The sequence below is a fragment of the Myotis davidii genome, unplaced genomic scaffold, assembly GCF_000327345.1.
Source record: "Myotis davidii unplaced genomic scaffold, ASM32734v1 scaffold172, whole genome shotgun sequence".
NCBI lineage: Eukaryota > Metazoa > Chordata > Mammalia > Chiroptera > Vespertilionidae > Myotis > Myotis davidii.
In genome coordinates, this window is record NW_006284343.1 from 3,717,576 (window position 1) to 3,744,146 (window position 26,571).

Below are 26,571 nucleotides of genomic sequence, written 5' to 3' on the forward strand. Positions count from 1 at the left end.
GTTCCTTCCTTTTTAGAGCAGCATAGTATTCCATCGTGTAGATGTACCACAGTTTTCTAATCCATTCATCTACAGATGGGCACTTAGGCTGTTTCCAGATCTTAGCTATGGTGAATTGTGCTGCTATGAACATAGGGGTGCATATGGATATGTGTTTTCAATTCTCTCAACTATATACCTAGGAATGGAATTGCTGGTTCACAGGGTAACTCTGTGGGACTCTTCGGGCAACTGTTAGGTTTTTTTCCTAAGAATTTACTTTTGAATACAGCTTTGGCTATGTTGCCTAAGTTTCGATATGTAGTATTTTCATTTTTCTTAATGAGTCTTTGCCTGCCCAGTGTGGTTCAATGGTTGAGTGTCAACCTATGACGCTCCAGATCATGGCACATGCCCCGTTTTGAGCTTGATTTCCATTAGGGGGCGCGTAGGAGGCAGGTGATCAATGTTTCTCTCTCATCATTGATGTTTCTATTTCTCGCTCCCTCTCCCTTCCCCTCCAAAATCAATAAAAAGTATATTTTTTTAAAAAAAGAAAGAAGAGTGCCTTAAAAAATTCCATCATCTGGACAGACCACTTATATTTATTTATACATCAGTTGAGGCACATGTGAGTTGTTCCCACTTTAAGGCAATTAGAGATAATGTTGCCATGAACATTTGCATCCAACTTTTTACATGGACATATATTTCCAATTCTCGGGTATTTACCCAGGAGTGGAATTGCTGGGTCACATGGTAACCGTATGTTTAGCATTTTCAAGCATGTCAAATTGTTTTCCAAAGTGGCTGCACCATTTTACATACCCATGAGCAATGTATGTCCTCTCTAATGAATGTTAAGAGTCTCAATAGTTCAGTTCTATGAAAGTAGAAAAATTTGGTCTGGGGGTGGGGTAGTTACAACAATCATATGGCTTCCTCTCCATTAGATACATTCACTCATTTAACTCATACTATTTGTCTAATCTGTACCTGGTATGGTTGTAGGTGCAAAAAATCCCTGCCCTCCTGAAGCTTATAGTCAATCAAGGTGGGGACAGGGAGGAGACAGACAGTGGGGAAAAAATGACGCAAAAAAAATTGTTATTGTAATTAGGGTCATCAATGGAGGCCTCTGTGAGAAGCAAAGACTTGAAAAATGTGAGGACTGGAACCTATGGCTCAAGAGAATAGCAGTGCAAAGGCCCTGAGGCAGGAGTGTGCCTAACATGTTCAAAGAACATCTAAGAGGCCAGTGTAGCATGAAGTGGGTTGAACCAGGGGAGGAAGAATAGAGAAGAGCCCACAGCAATGACATGGAAGAACCCAGATGGTGAGCACCTGGTAGCTCAGTAAGGAGCTGGATTTTTACTCCAAGTGGGATGGGAGGTCATTGGAAGGTTTTGACTAGAGGAGAGACAGGATGTGGCTAACGTTGTCAAAGGGTCATTATGGGATGTGAGAGGAGATGGATGTCCCCAGGTTTTGCCTGAGCATCTAGAAGGATGGAGGTTCCCAACGCAGAGGTGGGACAGAAAGGAATTCAAGGGGGAAGGAGTAGTTAGGTCACATTTGAAATGTCAATATATGACTGGAGTTATTCAGTGCGCAATTGGGTAGAAGATTCTGGAATCTAGGAAGATCTCCAGGGACTAGGGATACAGAATTGGGAGTCATCTGTATAGAGATAGCATTTACAGGAAGAGAGGAGATGAGATCAACAAGGGAGTGACTCCAGAGTGAGAAGAAGCCCAAAGGCCAGGCCCTGAAGCCTTCCAACATTTTCAAGACAATCCCCTTAATTTTTAATCAAACCGGTGGCATCCAGCAACTTCAAGTTCACTTCAACCCTCTGTCCATGTTCAGCCCCTCCTTTCCTCTTCACCCTAGCAAGCTACCTCCTCTTGATTTCTCCAGTCCCTCCCTCTGCAACTTCTGCTACTTCCTTCTACCTCAAAGACCTAGAATCATCTCCCCCTCCTTGTCTGGCAACCTCCCTGCTTTCCTTCCCTCAAGCACCTTCCACCTTCACTTCTTTCCCAAAGCCTCCCTTACTTCTAACACAGTCACAAAGGTCCAGGAGCAAGTATCACCAGCTCCCCTGAGCAGCCAGGGCTCCTCTGCTGTGACCGATGGGCCCCATCCAGCTGTCCATCTTGAATTATCAGCCCCCGGGGTGGTTAGGAGGTGTGCCTTCTGCTGGGCTCAGTGTGAAAGCCAGGCTGCCTATTTCTTCGTTGGCAGCTGTAGCCACGGAAACACTGGTGGTGATTTGAGTGGGTGAACCGCACAGGCTCATGGCTTGGGGGAACTACTTAGAAATGGGGTCCACTTCTCAGCAGGACACCTTCTGGGCCACTTCTCCCCCTGGCAGCCACCTCCTCCTGCCCATAAGCTTTTCCCACAAGTTCAGACCCAGATCCCACTTACCTGGAACCCAGAAGAGGAGGGGAAAGAGCAGCAGCAGGTACATTTTCAGCCTCGCACGGGTCCCCCTGGACCGAGCCCCTCAGCAAGACCGAACTTACAGGCTCGACTCCTTCATCCTCCAGCCCTTCTGCTTTCACTCACAGTCACTCACACTTCCTCCCCCAGCCACTTCCCATGCGTGAATAGAACTAAAAGAGGAAGTAGATGTAATGGGCAAGATTTCATAGTTATTGTGAATAAGATTTTAAGTAATACCTCCCTGCCCAGAGCCACGATGGTTCTCTAAAGTGAGAACTTGCGGTGCTGCTCTGTCTTCTAGAAATTGCAGACACATGATCAGGCCGGCTCTTGCACAATCCTCTCAACTGGAGGTGGGAAACCAGCTCCCAACAGAGAGCCCAGCATGGGACACGATATCCTAAACCTGGAATTTCAGGTGTAGCCAGATTCTCAGGAGCCCAGAAGGTCAGGAGTTCAACCGGGTGAAGGAGGACTTGGGGCCAAAGTCAGGAAGTCAGGGGAGAGATTCTGGACCAGAGATTGGCATGAAGAGCAGGCCGAGGGGGTATCACAACCCAGCCTGCAAAGAAAGGGGCTCAGAGACAGGGCACCTGGTAGCTCAGTAAGGAGCAAGGGGCAAGAGGGGCCTCTGTCCTGAGGGCATACCGGAAACTCACTGCTGTGACCCAGCCCTGGAATGCATAAATAAACGAAACAACAAATTGATGTTCTCTCTCTCTCTCTCTCTCTCTCTCTCTCTCTCTGTCAACAAATAATTTTTTTTAAAAGAAAAACAAACCAGCTCATTGCTCTTGGCCATCCTCCTTCGCTCCTCACACCCCCACCCCTTTATAAAACCTATCACTGTTGCTTCCTTTAAGACATGTTCTGCAGGTCTTGCTCCCTTTTTCCTGCAACTCGGTGCCCATACCCCAACTTCCACCCCCTTTGGGATCCCAGCAAGCCCTCAGGTGGGGCTCAGAGGTTATGAAAAGATAGAGTCTTTCTCATATTTCACTCCCGGAGCCACTTTGGTCATGTGTCACACACACCCTGTGACATCTTGAGGAGCCACTGAGTCCCAAGAGGAGGCTTGGGCCTTCCTACCCTAATCAGGAACAAATAAGAGAGCAGGGGGGTTGTTTGCACAGAAAAACACAGCAGCTGACGATCCAGGGTGTTTCCAGGAAGTGGCCAGAACTGGCCTTTCGCTTCACAAGATCAACTACCCAATCGGGGTGAGACCCTCCTCAGCCTTGTGACCCACTTCCACACAAGCACATCCTCTGCCCAGGGTCTCTGAAAATGGGGCGAGTGTTTAGTTTCTAGGGAAAATGACGGCCCTGAGAAACCAAGGGGGCAGGAGCTTTCCTGGTCTTTCTTGGGCATGGGAGCAGGGAGTGAACAGACTCTGAGCTGCTCAGGGTTCTGCCTGTGGCCTGGCCCTGATCCTGGGCCCTCCTGCCCCCACCAACCCGAGGAGGCTGCCCTTGGAGTCCAGAGCAGGGAATTATCTGGTTGTCTCTGAGTGACAGCAAAACTGTACCTGTGTGTAAGAGTGTGTCTGTGTATGTGCCTACCCTCTGTCCATGTGTGCATCTGTGTGAATGTGTCTGTGTGTGTGTTTGTGTGTGTGCGCACATATGTGTATGTGTGTTTATAACGAACCCACTGTCCCAGCCACAACACCATCTCAGAAACCTACCCCCCATCCCAAAACCCCACTCCACCCTGGGCCTCCCGCCTCTCCATTGCTCCCTTCAGACCATCCTGGTGGGCGACAGTGGCGTGGGCAAGACCAGGGCAAGTTCATCCCCGGCTCCTTCTCGGCCACTGTGGGCATCGGATTCACAGTAAGTGCTCCCCGCCTCCGGGGCCCCAGGTGGGCTCTGCCAGGGGCCCAGCAGGAAGCCGGTGGTCACTCGCGTTGGATCTTTCTAGGAGGTTTAATAAACAGACTATTGACCAACATGTACACAGGGTGCTGGGAAACCAGGAGGGATGGTGCAGTGTTTGGGGTCCTTATAGGGCTTCCTTCCCCACCCCACTCCCCAGCCTAAGAGAGGTGAGAGGAGGGAACCATCACAGACCCAGGGACCAAGAGGGCTGTGTGCAGGGGGCTGGCGGGCAGGAGCTGTGACCATCAGTGGAGGAACGCAGCAGAGCCTAGTAACCCTTCCCCACACTGCCCTCCTCCTGCTCCCCCCATATCCTATGGGGCTCCCCATTGATGGCACACAACCAGAAGCTGGAAAGCAAGGGAATATATCAATACAGATTGTTCAGGGGCACCTCCCAATGCAACAAGAAGGCAAAGTCATGGCTTGAAAGTTTAAAAACAGTGTAATCATGCCCGGCCGGTGTGGCTCAATGGTTGAGTGTTGACCTAAGAACCAGGAGGTCATGGTTTGATTCCCCGTCAGGGCACATGCCAGGTAGCTGGCTCTATCCCCAATAGGGGGTGTGCAGAAGGCAGCTGATCAATGATTCTCTCTCATCATTGATATGTCTATCTCTCCCTTTACCTTCCTCTCTGAAATCAATTAAAAATATTGAAAAGAAATAAAAACAGTCTGATCCTAGCATTGCGGTCCTAGGGCACTGGTAGGTCAAAGGTGAAAGTTCTGTTTTTAGCCCTTGGGCTCTCCCTGGACACAGCACGGGCCGCTGAGATTAGGGAAGTGGTCCCAAATGTCCAGGGAGAACAGAGAAGCGGCGCCAGCGTCTCAGGACTTCGCCTCTGCAAACCCTGGAGAGAGCTGAGCTGCGTGGTGTGACGGGGACGCTCATTCACTGGGAAGAATCAGGAACAGTGAGCTCCAAAACCCAATGCCCTGCGAATGCAGCCGGGTCGCTGAGCCTCCGGAGATCCCATAGCTGAATGAGATCCGCACGGGCCGCTGGCTGGACTGAGAGCTGGCGTCCCTCCCCGCACCCTGGAGTCACAAGCCAGACCAACCAGGTGTCAGGACGCTGGTCCCGGGCACACAAGGGCGGGATCGCTGTACTGAAAGGCCAAGGTCTCAGACCTGAGCTCCAGGTACCCTCCTCGGTGCTCCGGGAGCTGTCCAGTGCTGAACGATCCTGTTTACTGCTCAAAACAGAGATGCGTGTGCTCTGGGGGAGGGGCCGCCGCCAGAGGTTCCGATCGCCAGGAGCTTCGTTCATTCATTTAAATCACCGGCGTCCCTTTCTCATTCACCCCCTCCTGCCTCTCACCCATCTGAGCGTCCCCGTGTAACTGCTGGGGAAGCTGTTTGTCTTCCCACCCAGGCCCCATTAGGTCCTACGGTTGTGGTCAAAGACCTGTCATGTGGCCCATGAAAACTTTCACTTCCAACTTGGTTAAAATTAGACACAGAAGTGATCTGCATCAGGAAAAAAAAAAAACCTGTTGTTTTCAAACCAGACTCCCTCGTGACTCCAGAAACCTGCCCTCCAGCCTTAACTTAGTCATATCTTCCTGAAACTGTCTGCTTATTTCAAAGTTCTTGTTCATCCGTGGCTTCCCTCATTCGAGTTCCTTATGCAGCTCAGTCCTCAGTAATGTAGGTCGACTCTTGAAGCGATTGTTGGGGAAAGTGGCAACCTCGCTCTAGGCAACACTTTTCATCCAACATCCATTGCTTTGAAAGAATCAGAGCCTTCTATTTGCTGCAAGAAGTCACTGTGGGTCCTCATGACTCCTCATTCCGTCCTTATAGTTCCTACTTTGCTGATATCACTTTATTTGTCGACCCCCGGAGAAGCTGTGCATTGCCCTGTACTTGGAGATTTTTAAAGGTCAAAATACCCTTCTGAAAATTCCATTGACGCAAGCTCTGAAATAATACGACTCATCCTCTCCCCTTATTGCACAGTTTATGTTTGAGGAAACTGAAGTCCAGAGAGCCAAAGTGACTATCCAAGGAAACAAGGTAGAAAGTGGCGGAGCTGATACTAAAAGCCAGGAATTTTGACTCTGGGTCTCACATGTTTTCTCTGTACAAGTGTGGTCCATAGGGCAGCAGCATTAGCATCGCCTGAGAGCTTGTTAGATAGGTGAAACCTCAGTCTCCTCCCGGATCTGCTGCGTCTGCATCTGTAATTTAACAGGATCCTTAGGAAACAAATATACACATTGCAGTTTCGGACACACAGCCCTGTGTCATGCTGGCTACTTCTGACACAAATAAAGGAAGATCGGTCATCGGAGGGAGCAGGTCTGTAGACGTGAACAGTCCATGCGACTTCTCCCTCCAGGCCTCTGCACCCGTGGGGTATAGAAGAGAAGGATTTATCGCAACTGCCCCGTCTGAAAGTTTTAAAGCCATTACAGTTTGAAGTAAACTGTTATCAAATCTGTGTTTTTTGAAGTTGTGAGTCTAGCCTTCATAGACAGTCTATGCAAGCAAAGGAACGTAATTACCAATCAATTACAAAAGCAACCTGGTGACTCGATACATGGGTCTAAGCTTAAGCCACCTTATAAAGATAGAAATATTCCTTTTGAAAGGTTAAGACTCGGAGGTCACAGTTTTCAAGTTGTTGATCAAGTAAGGTCGTTCCCACCTCAGTTGCTCACACATGAAATGCGGGACGTGGCCCATGAGAACTTTCACTTCCTTTGGGCTTACTGCTCAACAAATTGGGAAAGATCAACAAACTGCTAATAAATGCCTGGTGTTTTGAGCTTGGATGTGAGCCTCTTGAGAGAAGGAGCTGGCTTTAAACCTTCTGGTGTCTCAACAGAGTGACAGATGTGGGTAGAAAGTTTTTATTTCTATGATAACGCGGACTACCTCTGACTGATATTATTTCATTATTGTGCATGACTTTTTTATTGTCATCCACTTAAAAAATCCATTTGTAAAGGGGCAGGGTATCAACGTATTTGTCTTATTTTTTAAGTTTGCTGTATAGTAATTCCTGCCGTCTCATTAGGATGCAGTGACCATGGGATGTAGGCTCCCCTCCAACCTTAGTTGCTAAGAAGAACGGTTTTTAAATAAACTTTTTATTGAAGTTAGGAACCACAAGAAAAGCTCAGATCATACAGGTGCACCCTGATGGATTATCACAAAGTGAGCACCTCTGGGCAACCACTACCAAGATAAAGAGATGGAACCTTCCAGCTTCCCAGAACTCCCCCCACATACCCCGTCCCACACACTCCCCCCTTCTTCCTCCCCAGAGGTTACCATTATGGATGAGGAAGAATCATTTCATGTTTTGACAGAGCAGCCAGACGTTACGTAAATAGTCTAGACACTTGCCAGAAGAGAATCGCTATATTGTGGAAACCCAGAAGAGTGAGCGGCTTCCCTCCCTGTAGAATGTCTCCATCCCTCCCTGTGGAATGTCTCCATCCCTCCCTGTGGAATGTCTCCATCCCTCCCTGTGCAATGTCTCCATCCCTCCCTGTAGAATGTTTCCATCCCTCCCTGTGGAATGTCTCCATCCCTCCCTGTGCAATGTCTCCATCCCTCCCTGTAGAATGTTTCCATCCCTCCCTGTGGAATGTCTCCATCCCTCCCTGTGCAATGTCTCCATCCCTCCCTGTAGAATGTTTCCATCCCTCCCTGTGGAATGTCTCCATCCCTCCCTGTGAGCTGCTCTGGAAGGGCTCTGACTTCCTCCATGTTCAGGGCAGGAAACCCAGCTTGGCTGGAGGTAAACAGCCAGAGGTGAACACCCCACGGGGGAAGTGTTGAACGGACACTTGAAGTGGCTCTAAATTTACCCCGGCCTGCTCCTGTCTCCACCTCCCGCTCAGGCCAGAGAAGCCTCGCAGAGCCCACAGGGGAGGATGGAGGTGCAGAGCACGCGGGCAATGCCCTTCCCAACGGGGTCCATCCTCCCAGGGGAGATAATGGTGTAATTGTTGAAAGAAGTGGAGCTCCAGAGTCCCCCTAGCAAGTGGTGCCTATTCCCTGAGATGCCAACGTCTGCTCCCTCCTCTTACTTGCATTTCTCTGTGTGTGTGTCTCCCGCTCTCTTCTGCTACCTCTAAGAAAATCAATGGAAAAATATATGTCCTCGGGTGAGGATCAACAAACAAACAAATAAAATTCATGAAGCAGTGCATGCTCTAAACCAGCGGTTCTCAACCTGTGGGTCGCGACCCCTTTGGCAGTGGAACGACCCTTTCACAGGGGTCGCCTAAGACCATCCTGCATATCAGATATTTACATGACAATTCATAACAGTAGCAACATGACAGTTAGGAAGTAGCAACGAAAATAATGTTATGGTTGGGTCCCTACATGAGGAACTGTATTTAAAGGGCCAGAAGGTGGAGAACCACTACTTTAAAGGAAGTGAAGCAGGGCAACGTGACAGAGAAAAATCGGAGGCGTCGTGGGGACTTCGCCTGCTAGGGTGGTCAGGGAAGGCCGCTCGGAGAGGGGACATTTGAGCTGAGATGGGATGATGAGCTGTCGCTAACTAGTCATCCAGCTGCAAGAAGAGGGTTCCAGAAAGAAGGGCAGGCACCTGCCAACGCCCTGAGACGGGAACAAGCCTTATCCTGTAAGGACAGCAGGAAGGCCCCTGGAGTGAAGGACAGCGAGGGGCAGGAAGGTTGGCAGAGACAGGGTCATAGGCGCAGGCAGGGACCATGGGGTCCTGGTGTCCCCATAGGCTGCGGAAGAAGCCGCCCGAGGGTGACAAGCAGGGAGTGAGCAGGTCTAGCTGCTGGGAGAATGGACACAGATGGAAAGAGGGACTCCAGCCAGGGGACTGGATGGCAGCTTGGACGAGGCTGGTCACCATGGAGACAATGGGACTGGACAGGATTCGGGACATGCTCTGGAGAGAGGGTTACCCAGACTCTAGAGGAAGCGTGGTCAGTCCGGAGTTTGTAAATGTTCACTAACTATCCCTGTGTGAATGCAGGTGCCTGCGCGCACACACACAGACACACACACACACACACACACACACACACACACACACACACTATCCTCCCTAGACCCACAGTGCAGGGTGGTGGCCCAGACTCTGCCCGAGTTCAAATTCCAACTCATCCGTCTGCTGGTGAAAAAACTCGGTAAGTCACTGAACCTCTCTGGACCTTGACTCTTCATCTGTAAAATGGGGCAGTAATGGAGGCGCCCAGGAGGGCTGCTGTGAAGATTGGATGAGTTACTGTAGGGAGAGCACTTAGGAAAAAGAGCACCTGCCACAATAGGGCGTTCGTTTCCAATGCTGCCGCATCAATTAGTGGCTTCATGTAAACAACGTTCATTTATTCTCCTGCAGTTCTGGAGTCAGGGTCTCCGCGAGGCTGGTTCCTTCTGACGCATCCAGTCCTTGACTTTTCCAGCTTCTAGAGGCTACAGCTTTCCTTGGCTCCTTGCCGCATCATTCCAACCTCTGCTTCCGTCATCACAGCCCCTTCTCTTGTGACCTTCTTGCCTCCCTCTTATAAGGAGGACCCTTGTGGTTCTATTTAGGGCCTGCCGGGATAATGCAGAATAATCTCCGCATCTCCAAACCCTTCATTGAATTACATCTGCCCAGCCCCTATGGCCATAGAAGCTAATGCTCACGGGTTCTGGAGATTAGCACACATAGAATCATATTCAACCCACCACACATGGCAGCAATAAAGGTTCATTACTATTATTGTCATGATCATCATTATTCCTCCCTCAGCTGCCCAGCCCATAGCCCAGCCTCTTCCCAAACTATGAGGGAGAGGAAGGGAAGTGGGAGACCCCTTCCTATCTCCCAGAATCCCCCTGAGACCAGGCTTGGAGCCCAGTTCCGGGCTGGGAGTGGTGAGAGGACTGGGAGCAGAAAGCAGACGAGGCAGGAATGTGCTGACAGGCCTCATGTGGGGTTGGGCAGGGGGTCCTTGCACAGCTAAGGCTTCCTGATGGCACTGAACTGGATGAGCTCCTCCTGGCTCCTGCTTGGGAGGGGGGTGATGAGGTCCTGTGTGTTGCTGTAGATTGAGTCCTGATCCAAGGTGTCCAGAGACAGAGCCTCATAAAAAACATCCGAACCCAGAAAGGGGGCCTGTAACAGAGATGCACGCAGGTCAGGGAAGCTGAGGGGCAGGGGTGCTCATGGATGAGGAGGCCTCCCTGAGGCTGGGGGTCATGCCCCTCAGGAACTCTGAAGGCCACTCCCAGGCCCTCCAGCCCCGCCTCCCTCCTCCCTGCAGGGCACCCTGAGCTCCAGCCACAGCAGGTGACTCTCCCTCAACTCCGTGCCAGGGCAGCACGTTCTGCGTGTGCTCCCAGGTCACTGGGCCTGGCTGGGTCTCCACTGACCGGCTCCCAGTCCCCCATGTGGAGACCTGATATGGACACACTTCTGAAGGCCAAGCACCTTGGGGAGCTCAGCAAGAAAGTCTTTCAACGGCTGTGATTGTGCCCGGCCCACCCTCCTCTGTGCCCACAGGGGCGGGAGAAAGTCCATCCTCAAAGCAGGGACGATGAATCCAAGGCCCACAGCAGCCCCAGCAAGTACCCACCATGGTGATGTACTCCACTTCCCCCTGGTCGTCCTGGGCAGAGGAGGAGGGCTGCGTGGGGGCCCTCTTCCTGGGGGAGCTGGGCGAGGCTTCTGTCTGCTTCAGGTTCAGGTTGGCATAGCAGACATTGTCCTCCGGGGGCTGGAGCACCTGGGAGAGGAAGCCCAGGTTCCTCTTCCGCAGAAGGACGCCAGCCCCTCTGCTGCCCTGGTCCCCCCTCCCAGCTTCCTATGCAGCTCCCACCTCTCAGTCTCCCACACCTGCCCTCCCTCCTGGCTGTTTCCAGCACCCCCTCCGGTCATCCAGGCCCTGCAGCTGGGAGGATCTGGACACTTGGGCACATGGTCTGTCTGATACATTTGAACCTCAGGGACCCTGAGAGATGGAAAATCAGAAAAGCGGGGGAAAGTGTTGTCTGCTATAGCCAGTCTGACCTCAGGGGCTCTCTTACCTGCTCTGGGGGTATCCCAGCAGCTAAAAGACAAAAACAACCAGAATTAGAAAGCTCATCCTGAGCCTGGGCGGGTCCCAGGTCTGGGGGAGAGAAAAAGAAAAGAAAAGAGGTGAATGAGGCTCCAGAAGGGAGACCTGGTTCTAATTCTGACTCTTCAGATGACACAGTCTGTGACATGGGGCATTCACCTCTCTGGGCTTCCATTTCTCGACTTGAAAAGTAAGGGGATCTCAGCTCAGTTCCCCTCATCACAGAACTTTGACATCAACTGACTGGGGGGCCCAGCCAGCCATCAGTGTCCTGGGATTGTTTCCCTCACTGCCACCCCAGGGCCACCCTGTAATGTCAACCAGAAGCTCTGCCTGTAATGCTACCGGGAGCTCTACCTCACCCGTCACTCACACCGACCTACCCAGCCGCCCGGCTGTCTGATCCCCTCTCCCCAGCTCTCACTGCACTGGATGTCTGTCCGTCTCATACATCAGATGGTCCCACTGAATTCTGGTTAGATGTCAGGTGGGCTATGGGCTGCTGGGCGGCTGAGCCTGCCCTTCCTCGCATGGCCGGTGCCTGGCTGTGCCTGACACACGGGTGCCCATCAGTAAAAGTCATCTGTGGAGACCCAGGGGTGCTCAAGCTGGGTCAGCAGCAGATGGACCAGCTTTCAGATGTTCGCTGGTTCCCATTTCTGTCTGTCCTTTGGTCCTCCCCTGGCCTCCCAGCTTTAGAGACAACAAAGAAACAAGACGTTTTCCCGCCAGATTTTTAGTTTCAAAAGTCTAGATGCTGAGGAGCACAGAAAGTACCTACAACATGAGCCACGGACAATGCACTTGGGAGAAAACGTGATGAACAGAGCCAGGCTTCCCCTCCCAGATTATAAGATCCCCCAGGCTCAGGGGGAGGGAGCGGGCCAGAGAGGACCCCATGAGAGAGAGCGCAGGTCCCAGTGTGCTCTGAGAAGGGGCGGTGCCATTACGTGAGGATGTGGAACTGGAGCCAGACAGGAGGAGGGTTTGTTTGGGGCCAGATCCCGTTGGATGAGGCTGGCTTATGAGTGAATGGCTGGGGTGGAGGAGGAGCCAAAGTAGGAATCTCAACCAACCTTTATAATAAAACCCAGAGGACTCTGTGCATGACCCATGTGCATGCACGCATGTGTGTGCATACATGTAATCTGTGTTTACACATGCATGTGTTATCTGTGTGTGCATGTGCAATGTGTTGTGTTGCATACATGTGCATGTGCTCGTGCAGGTGTGTGCACATTCACGTGTGTGTGTGTGTGTGTGTGTGTGTGCGTGTGTGTGTTTCTCCCTACCCGATGTCAGCTCAGTACCTCCTTGGCAACCATAGGAATTTCACTGAAGTGTCTGCGCACCTGACATGGGCATGAGGTCATTGCCATTGGTCCACACACTTGAGCTCCAAGGAGCCAGCCCTGTGGACATCGGCCCACACACTTCCACCCAGCCCAGCCCAGCCCACCCAGCCCAGCCATGTCCTCTCACCTTCCTTCTGTCGCCTCACCACTCTCCACACCAACAGCGAGACTGCCGCCAAGACAAGCAGCAACAGAACAATGAAGAGGGGCAGGGAGATGCAGAGCTGCAGGGAGTCGCCACTGGAAACAACAGAAGACACCCGTGAGCCCTGGCTCACCTCCTGCCTCTGGGCCTTATCCCATCCACCCGGTAGCAGACAGTCACACACCTTTTGGCTCGCAGTTTCCAGCCTGGGAACCCCACTCCTGGGTGCCCTCAAAAATGGCTGTTGTTTTTAAAGGAGGGGAGGGCTCCACAAGGGAGTTTCAACGGGTCTAGAAGCCTAAGAGAAGTATGACAACAGGCACCGGCAAGGTCTCCCTGCTTCCTCACTGGTTCTCTGACGTGGCTGCATAGTGTCCCCCAGCCACAATTCATGTCACTCAGAACCTGGGAAGATGACCTATTTGGAAATAGGATCTTTGCAGATGTGATCAAGATGATGTCGTACTGCATTAGGGTGGGCCTAACCCAATGACTAGTGTCCTTATAAAAGGAAAATTGGGGCAACAGGGACACGGTCATGGAGACCATGTGACAACAGGAGCAGAGACTGGAGTGATTCAGCCACAGGCCAAGGAATGCCAAGGATTGCCGGCCACCAACAGCCAAGACAGGGGCATGGGACAGGTTCTACCCCCACGTCAGCTCAGTGCCTCCTTGGCAACCATAGGAATTTCATTGAAGTGCCTGGGCACCCGAAATGGGCCTAAGGTCATTGCCATCGGCCCACACACTTGAGCCCCAAGAAGCCAACCCTTTCGAAACCTTGATTTCAGATCATGGACCTCCTGGGCTGTGGGAGAATAAACTTGTCTTGTGTTAAGCCACCCAGTTTGTGCTGTTTTGTTATGGCAGCCACAGGAAACTCATACATCCTCCAACACACACACACACACACACACACACACACACTACAGTTCATCATCAGCACAGCAGCCAGGGAATGCTTTCAACCAAAGTTCAGCATCTCCCTCCTCTGCTCAGAATCCCACAACAGCCCCATTTCATTCCAAGAAAATGGCCAAGGCTGGCATTGGCTTCCACTGTCTCCCCCCACCCCCACCCGCTCTCCTCATTTCTTACTCTTCTCGCCCTCGCTTGCTCTTCTGGAAAGGAAATGACTGGGGTTCTTATAATAAGAAGGGATTGGGACACAGACCCACACAAAGGGGAAACCAGGCAAGAAAGTCCTCTGTGAGCTGCCAGGTGGTCAGGAGACTCCAGGAATTGTCAGGATCCCCGCTGTTGCCATAACAGTAACAAGGAATTCATAACAGAAACAGGGCTTCCCCAGGCCCTTCCTGTTCTCCCAGAATTTGGACCGGAGGGCACTGTGGCCCCATGACCCTGTGCCCACACACCCTGGCCATGCCCTCTGCCCTGACTGCCGGCTCCTCCATCTCCCGCACCCTGAGCTCCGCATGGGACGCTCTATATCTGTGTGACCCGAGCTCAATACAGTGCCGGCCAAGCAGAATTTAACTCAATGGAAGTGGGATGGATGCGTGAATGAACCAACAAACCTCCGAACTGCACTGAGCTCCGGGACGCAGGTTGGGGGTGGGGGCTCACCAAGGACACTGTGCGGCCTGAGAGCAAGAGGAAGGGCCCCTGGCATCCTGGCTGGGACGTGGGACTACAAAGGGCCCCCGCACTGGAGAAGTTTGGGACCAGTGGGCCACAGGGAACAGCAGCATCCAAGCTGACCTACCTGCCATCGGAGTGGTGGTTGGTCACATTCAGGAAGCCTGTGGTGTCTTCTGGGGTGTCTGGTACTGTGAACGCGTTGGCAGTGGAGGTGATGGCAGAGGTGGGGGTCAACACTGTAGTTGGTGCTTGTCATACAGAACAGATTACATTCCACTCTGCCTGCTGTCCCACCTGCAGCCCTGCACGTAGCTCAGAGCCAGGGAGGATGTGGGCTGCCCTGGCCTGCAGAGCCTGGGGCAGGGCCACAGGAAGAGGCCTACAACAGGACCACTCATCTCTTTGTCTGTAGGAGAGCTGGGCACAGGTCCAAGGGGTCATCACACAGGCCCTGGAAGGCTCAGGGGGCCCAGGATTGCCTCAGGGTAATGGCAGCTGGAGTTCAGCTAAACTTTAAACACTCCCACTGTTTATGGCAGGGGCCCCGCCCGGGACAAGTTTTAAGTTTCTGTGATGGGGTAGTTCCTGCTCAGGGTCATTCTCAAGATCCCATGAGACAAAGAACGTGCTGCACTTGGCAGCTACCTCAGGCCTCCCGGGTTCCGGTGTGGTGGGGACGCTATGAGTGGGTCCCCTCCCGGCCATGAGTGCCCTGTGAGCTGGTGCTGGCTGTCCGAGGGTTGGCAGCAGCAGGGCCCAACAGACACACCTGTTCACACCCAAATGCTCCCAGGAGTGTCTATTCCAGAAGGTCTTAGGAAGAGAACGTCTCTAAGCCCAGATGCATCCATCGCTCATGGTGGGATGTCAGGTGCCCAGAATACAACTGTTTGGCTGTGGAAGCCTTTCCAGACCTCGGGAGTGACCCACAGCCCCAACTGTGCTGGGCTCCTTCCCCCTGAGACCAGATATGGAACAAGGGGTGGGACACGGCTATGAGCCCCGGGCCCAACCTCCAGGAAGAGCAGGGACACCAGGGCACCAGAGGTGCCAGGGAAGCCTTGGCAGGAATTGGTTCCCACAGAAGAGGCTTCCCTCAGCCCATGAGCTAAAACTGGGGCCATCACCGTGGTCTCTATGGCAATAGTCTCAGGTACTGAGCTGTGCAGAGAAAAAAATGTGCCCAGAAAGGCTTGATCCATCCTGGGGAGGTCCTGGGAGCCCCAAGAGCATCTAAGAGAAGCCCTGTACCTCCCAACCTAAGTGAGCAGCCAGGGTTTCATGAGATCTCAGGACCAACCCCCTCTGAGGCAGTTCATCTGAGTGAGTTCAGTCACTGGACAGGGACCTCAGGGACCAGGGCAGAGCAGGCCCTGAAAGGACACAGCCACACATGCACGTCCTCTTACCTGGGTCAATGGTCACTTTAACAGGGACCCCATGGTCAGATCCAGTTCTCTCAATCCCACACCAGTAAGTGTCTGTGTCTTCCCGCCTGAGCTCCTTCATGATCACAGTGAACATGAGGCTTCTCGGATGGTCCCTGATGGACACACGGTTCTTCTTCACCATCTCTGATCCATTGGTTATAATGAGGATCTCACAGCTAAGCCAGTCATGCCCACGGCACCACCACTTCCTGTAGGTCTCCCACCCTGGGTCATAGTGACACTGCACAGACAATGAGTGCCACTCCCCGCCTCTCACTTCTTTTGGTCCCGAGATGATATACGATGAGTCTGGAAAACACAAATCCATATATCTGTCACCTCCCCCACCCCCACTTCGAGGCTCAGGCAGCAGCCGCCTGCACTGTGAGCAGCTCCGACAAGTCCAAGGCCTGAGGAGTGGGACAGAGTCACGGAAGGAATTCACCTTCCACAGCACAGACCTTTGTCCTTCCAAGTTCCACTGGCTCAGAGCCACCTCCAAAACCACCTAACAGCACCACTGCAGAGCTCAAGGAAACAAAAGCACTGACTCTGAGCAATAATTATCTCCTATAACTCACTCCCTCCCGCTCCCTGTGGCCCATAAATCTTTGTCCTTTTGCAGCATCTCAGTGTTAAACTGGTCTCAGGGGGAGGAAGTACCAGAGGACCCATTGCCACTGGAGTGGTTGCTCCTGACCTGTGCTGATGGCCTCAGGAGGTCCAGCTGCTGCACCCGCTCCCCTGGCTGTGCAGAGGCTGCTCCTAGTGGGTCTAGTGGTTCCACAGCCAAGCACCCGCTGCAGGGCCTTTGACATTGACCACAGCAGTGATGCCAACCATGGAATCCATATCACACTGATCCCATGTTCTCCATTGAATTGCTTTGGTTTCTTTGTCAAAAAGTAAATATGTGACTTACTTTATAGATTTTCCTTGCTGACCCATTGATCCCTTTGTCTATCCTTATGCCAATCCATCGTATGGACAGACCATTTATATTTATTTATGCATCAGTTGATGCACATGTGAGTTGTTCCCACTTTAAGGCAATTAGAGATAATGTTGCCATGAACATTTGCATCCAACTTTTTACATGGACATATATTTTCAATTCTCGGGTATTTACCCAGGAGTGGAATTGCTGGGTCACATGGTAACCGTATGGTTAGCATTTTCAAGAATGTCAAATTGTTTTCCAAAGTGGCTGCACCATTTTACATACCGATGAGCAATGTATGTCCTCTCTAATGAATGTTAAGAGTCTCAATTGTTCATTTCTATGAAATTAGAAAGATTTGGTCCGTGGTGGGGTGGTTTCAGCAGTCATATAGCTTCATTGCCATTAGATACATTCACTCATTAAACTGTTTTTCTAATCCGTACCTGGTATGTTTGTTGGTGCAAATATCCCTGCCCTCCTGAAGCTTATATTCAATCAAGGTGAGGGGAAGGGAGGAGACAGACAGTTGAGAAAAATAATGCAAAGTAATTATTGTTGTAATGAAGATCATCAATGAAGGCCTCCATGAGAAGCAAAGATGTGAGGGACTGGAACCTGTGGCTCAAGAGAATAGCAGTGCAAAGGCCCTGAGGCAGGAGTGTGCCTAGCATGTTCAAAGAACATCTAAGAGGCCAGTGTGCATGAAGTGGTTGAACCAGGGGAGGAAGAATAGAGAAGAGCCCACAGCAATGACATGGAAGAACTCAGATGGTGAGCACCTGGTAGCTCAGTAAGGAGCTGGATTTTTACTCCAAGTGGGATGGGAGGTCATTGGAAGGTTTTGACTAGAGGAGAGACAGGATGTGGCTTACATTGTCTAAGGGTCATTATGGGATATGAGAGGAGATGGATGCCCAGGTTTTGCCTGAGCACCTAGAAGGATGGAGGTTCCCAACGCAAAGGTGGGACAGAAAGGAGTTGAAGGGGGAAGGAGTGGTCAGGTCACATTTGAAATGTCAACATCTGAGTGGACTTGTTCAATGGGCAATTGGGTAGAATATTCTGGAATCTAGGAAGATCTCCAGGGACTAGGAATACAGAATTTGAAGTCATCTGTACACAGATAGCATTTACAGCAAGAGAGGAGATGAGACCAACAAGGGAGTGAATCCAGAGAGAGAGGAAGCCCAAAGGCCAAGCCCTGAGGCCTTCCAACATTTCAAGACAATCCCCTTAATTCTTAATCCAACCCGTGGTATCCATCAACTTCAAGGTCACTTCAACCCTCTGTCCATGTCTCAGCCGCTCCTTTCCTCTTCACCCTACCAACCTACCTCCTCTTGATTCTTCCAGTCCCTCCCTCTGCAACTTCTGCTACTTCCTTCTACCTCAAAGACCTAGAATCATCTCCCCCTCTTGTCTGGCAACCTCCCTGCTTTCCTTCCCTCAAGCACCTTCCACCTTCACTTCTTTCCCAAAGCCTCCCTTGCTTCTAACATAGTCACAAAGGTCCAGGAGCAAGCATCACCAGCTCCCCTGAGCAGCCAGGGCTCCTCTGCTGTGACCGATGGGCCCCATCCAGCTGTCCATCTTGAATTATCAGCCCCCGGGGTGGTTAGGAGGTGTGCCTTCTGCTGGGCTCAGTGTGAAAGCCAGGCTGCCTATTTCTTCATTGGCAGCTGTAGCCACGGAAACACTGGTGGTGATTTGAGTGGGTGAACCGCACAGGCTCATGGCTTGGGGGAACTACTTAGAAATGGGGTCCACTTCTCAGCAGGACACCTTCTGAGCCACTTCTCCCCCTGGCAGCCACCTCCTCCTGCCCATAAGCTTTTCCCAGGAGTTCAGACCCAGCCCCCACTCACCTGGATACAAGAAGAAGGGAGGGAAGACCATCAACAGGTACATTTTCAGCCTCGCACGGGTCCCCCTGGGTCGAGCCAGTCAGCGAGAGCAACCTACAGACTCACTTCCCACTGGTGAAGAGAACTGAACGAGAACTCGCAGTGCTGCTCCGTCTCCGAGAAATCGCAGACACAGACCCACCAGGTCAGGCCGGCTCTTACTCAACCCTCTGGACTGGAGGCGGGGACCCAGCTCCAACAGAGAGCCCAGCATTGGACACGATATCCTAAACCTGGAATTTCAGGTGTAGCCAGATTCTCAGGAGCCCAGAAGGTCAGGAGTTCAACCGGGTGAAGGAGGACTTGGGGCCAAAGTCAGGAAGTCAGGGGAGAGATTCTGGACCAGAGATTGGCATGAAGATCAGGCCGACGGGTATCACAACCCAGCCTGCAAAGAAAGGGGCTCAGAGACAGGGCACCTGGTAGCTCAGTAAGGAGCAAGGGGCAAGAGGGGCCTCTGTCCTGAGGACATACCGGAAACTCACTGCTGTGCCCCAGCCCTCCAGGCAAGAGCCCATGGATATCAACCCCAGCCTGAATCCTCCATAAACTTGTCAGTAATGCCAAGGGCTCCTTAATGGAGAAACTGGTTCATTGTGCCCTGGCCGGGTGGCTCAGTTGGTTGGAAGGTAGTTCTGATATGCCTGGGTTGCGGGTTTGATCCCAGTCAGGGCATATACAATAGGCAACCAGAGGAATGCATAAATAAACAACAAATCCATGTTTCTTCTCTCTCTCTCTCTCTCTCTCTCTCTCTCTCTCTCTTGCAATCAATCAATAATTTTTTAAAAAAGAAACTAGCTCATTCTGCTTGGCTATTCTCCCTCCCTCCTCCTTCCGCCGCCCCCCTTATAAAACCTATTTTGCTGATGTAGGGAGAGAAAAACACCGGTTCTGCAGGTCTTGCTCCCTTTTTCCTACAACTTGATGCCCATCCCCCCATTTCGCTCCTGTCTGGGATCCCAGCAAGCCCTCAGGGTGGGGCTCAAAGGTTAGCCTTTCTCATATTTCTCTCCTGGAGCCACTTTGGCCACGTGTCACACACACCCTGTGACATCTTGAGGAGCCACTGAGTCCCGAGGGGAGACCTCAGGCCTTCCTACCAAATCAGGAGTGAATAGGAGACAGGGGGGGTCTTTGCACAGAATACACAGGAAGTGGCCAGAACTGGCCTTTCACTTCACAAGATCAACTACCCAATCAGGTGAGAAACCAAGAGGGCAGAATCTTTCCTGGCCTTTCTTGGGCATGGGAACAGGGAGTGAACAGCCTCTGAGCTGCTCAGGGTTCTGCCTGTGGCCCGGCCCTGATCCTGGGCCCACCCGGCCCCCTCCGACCTGAGGAGGCTGCCCTTGGAGTCCAGAGCCGGGAGTTGTTATCTGGTTGTCTCTGAGTGACAGCAAGACTGCTCCTCTAAGTGCCTCTGGGGACTCCAGGAGAGGCGGGCTCTGCTGGGGCCCTGTGTCCTCAGTTACCTCCCCAGGCTCACAGGTTCCCACAAAAGAGGGGATGGAACGGGCCAGTGAGAGTCCTCCGGCACTGAAGCACCCCCTGTATGTGTGCGAGCACGGCTGCATGGGTGTGCCTGACGGTGGCTCCCTCTCAGCTCTGCTCCGTGGGCCTTCAAGCTTCTCACTTCTCTGTGAAAGTGAGGAGGCGGCAGGTGTGCCCTGAGGCTGCTGGAGCTTAACCGTCAGCACCCCTCACTTGATCAGGCTCCTTTCAAAGTCCTGCATCCAATGCTGTTCATGATGTAGGTCCCCTTTCCTAAAAACCGGCCTCAACATTGTATAAGCTTCAGGCCTGTGATAAATGGTCCCACCCTCTGCTCTTTACTCCACCGTTGTTCTCACTGAAGGGGAGGGTCTACTCCCACCCTCACGCCCACCCCATCCTTGAGTCTGGACCAGACCTGTGCCCTACTTTCCCAAGGAAACCCAGCAGAAGTAACGGTGCACCCGTTCCAGACTCAGCCTGCGGAGGCCTCCTGCGCTCCCTCTTGCTCTCATTCACCCCTGCCTCTGCCGGACGACACACAGGCCAGCGTTGGATGGGTGGAGACACATGTGGAGCAGAGCCAAGCTGCCCCAGCCAACAGCCAACCAACCCTCAACACCCAAGGGAGCCCGCCTGAGCCCAGAAGCGCCTCCCAGATCAAACCGCCCCCTCACAGACTCACTCTGTGCCACTGTGTTTGGGACCATTCATCGCAGCTTCTTGTGGCAACAACATTTAGAGCAGATCCTGCAAAACCTAGACCCGCCCTTCAGCAGCTGCCTCACCCCCCACTCTGTACCCCTTTAGCTGCCCCTGGCTCGGTCCACCCTGCTGCTCTCTGCCTCTTCGACTTCCCCTTGCAGCTCCTCAAGGATGACCCCCGCCCTCACCTCTTTCTCGGATGTGGTTCAGAAGGGAACAGACCAGTGTTACCAGCGGGGAGAGGTCCTCGTCTCCCCCCGTTGCTTGTGGGAGTGGACTCTTCGCAATTTCCCAAGAAAAAGCATTTTCTGAGACTCGTATGGGAGAACGAGTGGCTTTTATTCGCACGGAATTAACTCCCAGAGTCCCCCTTTGTCCCACAAGGAAGAAGCGTGGCTGTGGCTTCCATCAGCTGGCATCCAGCGTTTCCTCGCCGTGTACACACCGTGCGACTCAGTCAGGCCGGCTCAGCTCGTGCTCCCCCTGCACCCATCAGTCCCCTGCATGTGGGGTCCGCGTGGTCGTGGGCCCTACAGGCGGATGCAGGGAAGCTTAGAGCAACACGGGCAACAGTCACACCAGCCAACTCCTTTGTTTAGGGGATTATGTGTTCCCCAATTTCCCTGGGCTTGCCTTGGCTCCACCCATTCTGGCCAATCATGGTTCCCCAGGCTTGACTGACAGGCAAGTACCTTCCCTAGTCACCCCAACTTCACTGCTCATGCATCTATTTCCCCTTTGTTGGACCCCTCCCCACAGTGGTTCTGCAGGGAATGGGCTGGTGGTTCCCTGGGGAGTGCAAAGTGGCAGCTTCCTGGTGAAGCTGCCCAAATGACAGGCGTATAATGTCTGGCCTTCCCTTTGCTCCTTTCCTGTTATTTAATAACTAGCGAGTTTTTTACGAAGATGGCGCCGAAAGCTAAGAAGGAAGCCCCTTCCCCTCCCAAAGCCGAAGCCAAAGCAAAGGCTTTGAAGGCTAAGAAAGCATCAAACTAGACAACCTAGAGGAAGTGGACATATTCCTAGAAAAAATATCACTCATGAACATAGATGACAAAATCCTCAACAAAATTCTAACAAATTGGATCCAACATTACATCAGAAAGATCATACACCATGACCAAGTAGGATTTATCCCAGAGATGCAAGGATGGTACAATATCCACAAATCAATAAATGTGATACATCACATAAACAAATTGAGAGATTTTTAAAAAAATTGTGAAAACACAGATAAGGTAAAGAGAGAGAAAGAGAGAGAGATTTAATTGCTTCTAATCTCACCACCCCAAGATAATCACTTTAACATCTTTTATCTCTTCCTGCAGAAATGCATTATTTCAGAAATCAAGCAGAGTCGCTGATGTGTTACATGAGTTCATGTCACTCATTGCTCAATAGATTTTTGTTGTCAACTTTGGGGAAAGATGTCCTATAAACAAATATTGTCAAGGTATTTGTCTTGGTGGAAATGCATACAGCGACTGCAAGCCCACACTCCTCCTGGTCAGTGTATGTAGACTTGCAAACTACAGCTAATCTGCTATCAGAACCCAATCTGTCCATAGGTGACGGAGCCTGGTTAATTGCATATCTACCACTCTGTATTATAGGGCTGTATCCTGAGTGGCTAAAACCACATTGGGCACATAGTAGATACTCAATAAATAACTGATGGAAAATCAATAAATGAATGGACTATTTTTAATGCATTGTTATTCTTCCCCTGGATGCTTGCCTTGCAAAGTAACTCTTGTCCATTTTGAAAGTAAGGCATTTACCCACTTATTTACAGTATTCATCTCTTCATTCACTCACTGAGATTCTACTGGGTACCAGCCCTTGGGTGTGTGTACGGAGTGGGGCAAAAGTAGGTTTACAGTTGTGAGTACAGGAAACACAGAGTTTATTCTTTCTTTTTTTAAAAAATCCTCACCTGAAGATATTTTTCTACTGATTTTTAGAGAGAATGGAACAGAGAGAAAAAGACAGAGAGAAACACTGATGTGAGAGAAACATCCATTGGTTGCCTCCTGCACAGAGCCTGGGCCGGGGAGGAGCCTGCAACTGAGGTACATGCTCTGGACCAAAATCGAACCCGGGACCCTTCGGTCTGCAGGCCAACACTCCATCCACTAAGCCAGACTGGTGAGGACGAGAGTTTATTCTTGTACTATTAGTATTAATTATTCAGCGCCTGACCTTCCACGCTGATTCTCCCCGCTTCTTCCTCCCAGTACAATGTGTCCTTCCCCTCTTTTCCCAAACTCTGCTTCTCTTTGAAATGTCCTCTCCACGGCCTTGTGCCAGGGCCAAGTGCAAACTCTTTCCTCCCAAGGCATGTAGCCTGGCATGCTGATCTTTCCTGTCACTCCTGTTTGAGACTTCCCCACACTGAGGGCCCGTGGTGCTAGTCCAGGTCTCCCAGGAAGCAGGTGTGGAAAGGGAACTCACTGTGCAGGGACTGTTTTAGGGGAAACACCAGGTAGAAACCAGGAGAGGTAGGGAGAGCCTGCAGACCATGGTCTGACCCCAAGTGAAGGACAGAGGCCACCAGGCAGTCTCTGGAAGGTTTGTAAAACCATGAGGAGGTCCCCCAGCTGAAAGCAGCCATGAGGGGGTCCTGTAGCCCCAGAAACAAGCCCCGCCTCCGAGTCCCTGCCACGCTCCGCCTTTGGCTGGGATTGCCCGTGTGAAGTGGCCTCCAACACCAATGGTGGATTGCAGAGCCAGCGGGGGGCCGAGCCGTTATGCCCCTGAGTTTAGGCGCCTGAGAGGCACCTTCTCATGGTCACCTCAGACGTGTCTTAACTTGGGGTGAAACAAGATTTCCTCTATGCTTTCCTGCCTCCTTCAGCGAATGTGCATCTGTGTGTATGAGTGTGTCTCTGTACATGTTGTGTGTATGGGCATGCCCTCTGTCTATGTGTACATCTGTGTGTTTGTGTGTGTGTTTGTGTGTATGTGAGCACATGTGTATGTATGTTTACAAGGAGCCCACTGTCCCAGCCACAACACCATCTCAGAAACCTGCTTTACACTGCAGCTCCCGCCTCTCCATTGCTCCCTTCAGACCATCCTGGTGGGCGACAGTGGCGTGGGGAAGACATCTCTGCTGGTCCAGTTCGACCAGGGCAAGTTCATCCCCGGCTCCTTCTCGGCCTGCTTTACACTGCAGCTCCCGCCTCTCCATTGCTCCCTTCAGACCATCCTGGTGGGCGACAGTGGCGTGGGCAAGACATCTCTGCTGGTCCAGTTCGACCAGGGCAAGTTCATCCCCGGCTCCTTCTCGGCCACTGTGGGCATCGGATTCACAGTAAGTGCTCCCCGCCTCCGGGGCCCCAGGTGGGGGCTCTGCCAGTCCCAGCAGGAAGCAGGTGGTCACTCGCGTTGGATCTTTCTAGGAGGTTTAATAAACAGACTATTGACCAACGTGTACACAGGGTGCTGGGAAACCAGGAGGGATGGTGCAGTGTTTGGGGTCCTTATAGGGCTTCCTTCCCCACCCCACTCCCCAGCCTAAGAGAGGTGAGAGGAGGGAACCATCACAGACCCAGGGACCAAGAGGGCTGTGTGCGGGGGCTGGCGGGCAGGAGCTGTGACCATCAGTGGAGGAACGCAGCAGAGCCCAGTAACCCTCCCCCCACAGTGCCCTCCTCCTGCTCCCCCATACCCTATGGGGCTCCCCATTGACGGCACACAACCGGAAGCTGGAAAGCAAGGACATGTGTTGATACAGATTGCCCATGTCCACCTCCAAGGCAATAAGAACCTGGGGAGGCAAGGGTGTGGCTTAAAATGACAAAAACAGTCCGATCCTGGCATTGTGGTGCTAGGGCACTGGGAGGGCAAAGTTAAAGTTCTTCTTTTAGCTCTTGGTCTCTCCCTGGACACAGCACGGGGGCAGCTCAGATTAGAGAAGTGGTCCCAACCCATAGTCCCTCCTGGGCCAGGAAGGGCTCCCTCCACCCCTCGCCCTCTGTCCACTCTCACCAGGACTGCGGCTGCTCGGTAACCCCTGGTCCCGGGAAGGCCTCCGAGGGGACTTGGCTCTGGGTGTGGACTGTTCTCAGGAGCTGCAGGGCCCTTCTTTGGGGTCTCCAGCGTCCTGGGAAGGAGCACATGGCATTTATTGGGCGGCGTGGGTGTCTGGGAGGCCAGCCTCTGGGACCGACAGAGCACAGGCCTGCGAGGCCACTCGGCTGGGACGTGGCAGAGTCCCGCTCGTGGAAAGAGACAGGGGAAACCCCTGACACTGAGCTTGCCCGGGTCACGGGGAGGAAGGCCAGGGCCCACCACGGACAGGGCTTCCGAGTGAGGCTGAAATGTGAGCTCAGCCTCGGTGCTGAGCCCAGAATCCAACCTGACACACCAGTGCCCCCAGCTCCCCGGCCACTGGGAGCAGCTGGGCTCCGGAGTGCAGGGCTGAGCCCCAGGAGGGAGAGGCTGTGCTGACGGCACCTGAGGCCTTCCACAACTCAAACCAGGCTGGCTGGTGCTGGGCGTCCCCCACCACGGACGCATGCCCCGCCTGCCCCCTCAACACAGGGCCCACGGTGCCCTCAGAGTCACACTCCACTCCCTGCCCTCTTCCCACCGGTCAGACTCAGAGGGCAGAGTGTGGCCTGGACATGGGTGTGGCTACGGGTGCACAAACTCTCATTCACACTCCACAGATGCACAGGGTGGGACCTCCAAGTTTTGCCGCTGGCCTGTGAGAAGGGAGGACATGATGGTTCAATTGAGAGCCTGGCGCTGCCTGAGACAGGGCAGGCCGAGCTCTCCCTCTCTCCTGGGCTGGACCTTCACGGGATGTCCCGGAGACTGCTCAAAATGCTTCACAACTTCATGAATTCACCTGCTACCAAACGATTAGGGCCTGCTAATTGCCAAAGGCGGAGGGCCACGCGTGGGAAGGCCAGCCCTGCCTTCAGGAGCGCCAACTTAGACGCAGCCACAAAGGCACTGCGTCCCGGGAGGCCCAGGGTCTCAGGGCAAAGGGAGCAGGGAGGAGTGGCCTTCAGAACCCGCACAGGAGCCCCCAGCCCACCTTGTGCGTGAGATCGCAGCTCGGACCGCAGGGCGGGGAGAGCCCGTGATGGGACATTCTGGACGCAGCCCCGCAGGTCAGGGAGAAATGAGAGGCGGTCTGCGCTAACGGGTCAAAGTTCCAGCACCAACCAACCAGGGCCCATGGGCTGCAAGATGCATAGGTCGGTAACTAAAATTATATTCACACGAGCTCGGGCTGGGCTGCGTAGTAACAGTGAGGCTGCCTGGGCTCGAACGCAGCACCGCGCAGGTCAGGGGCGGCCCAGCCTCTCCCGGACCGGGGCACCTGTGGGCCGCCAGCTGGCGAGGCTCGGGCGCCGCCTGCTGGCCGCGCTGCGCAGCGACAGCGGAAACCCCGGCGCGGGTGCGCGGGTCCCAGTGATGCCAGACCTTCCGTACCAGGCCGGGCGCACAGGCACCGCCACCCGTGGGAACTTAACCCCGACGGCTGGCGACTTTGGGAAACCGGTCCTCGGGGTGGATCTGGCCCCCGCCTCAGAGTCAGAAGCCGGTCAGTGTTGCGTCGGGGTCCCGCTGCCCCCCGGGCGCGGCGCTGGCGGGGGTGCGGGGTTGGCGGGG

General features: G+C 52.9%; 3 protein-coding genes across 5 annotated transcripts in view; 1 reads left to right on the plus strand and 2 right to left on the minus strand.

The window, feature by feature from the left end:
• The window catches only part of LOC102768679 (CMRF35-like molecule 1), a 10,476-nt gene extending 7,809 nt beyond the window's left edge, over positions 1-2,667 (minus strand). For both annotated transcript variants that reach the window (XM_015570713.1, XM_015570717.1), the window contains exon 1: positions 2,413-2,667. In XM_015570713.1, the coding sequence (XP_015426199.1) occupies positions 2,413-2,455 (43 nt within the window). In that variant the 5' untranslated portion in view covers positions 2,456-2,667. The remainder of the gene's footprint in view (positions 1-2,412) is intronic.
• LOC102774150 (CMRF35-like molecule 1) overlaps positions 1-24,063 on the minus strand; it is a 32,637-nt gene extending 8,574 nt beyond the window's left edge. Inside the window, exons 1-7 of one of the 2 annotated variants that reach the window (XM_015570720.1) lie at positions 23,971-24,041; positions 15,874-16,203; positions 14,589-14,712; positions 12,842-12,954; positions 11,328-11,350; positions 10,877-11,026; positions 9,134-10,416 (exon numbers count right to left, since the gene is read on the minus strand). In XM_015570720.1, coding sequence (XP_015426206.1) covers positions 10,261-10,416; positions 10,877-11,026; positions 11,328-11,350; positions 12,842-12,954; positions 14,589-14,712; positions 15,874-16,203; positions 23,971-24,001 — 927 coding nt within the window. In that variant the 5' untranslated portion in view covers positions 24,002-24,041 and the 3' untranslated portion in view covers positions 9,134-10,260. Of the gene's footprint in view, positions 1-9,133; positions 10,417-10,876; positions 11,027-11,327; positions 11,351-12,841; positions 12,955-14,588; positions 14,713-15,873; positions 16,204-21,258; positions 21,471-23,970 lie in introns of those variants that run through there. The other variant, XR_001515628.1, reaches the window with a different exon arrangement.
• Positions 24,064-24,181: 118 nt separating this feature from the next.
• RAB37 (RAB37, member RAS oncogene family) overlaps positions 24,182-26,571 on the plus strand; it is a 10,998-nt gene continuing 8,608 nt past the window's right edge. The window contains exon 1 of the mRNA XM_015570738.1: positions 24,182-24,256. The gene's annotated coding sequence lies outside the window, so the exon portion shown is untranslated. The remainder of the gene's footprint in view (positions 24,257-26,571) is intronic.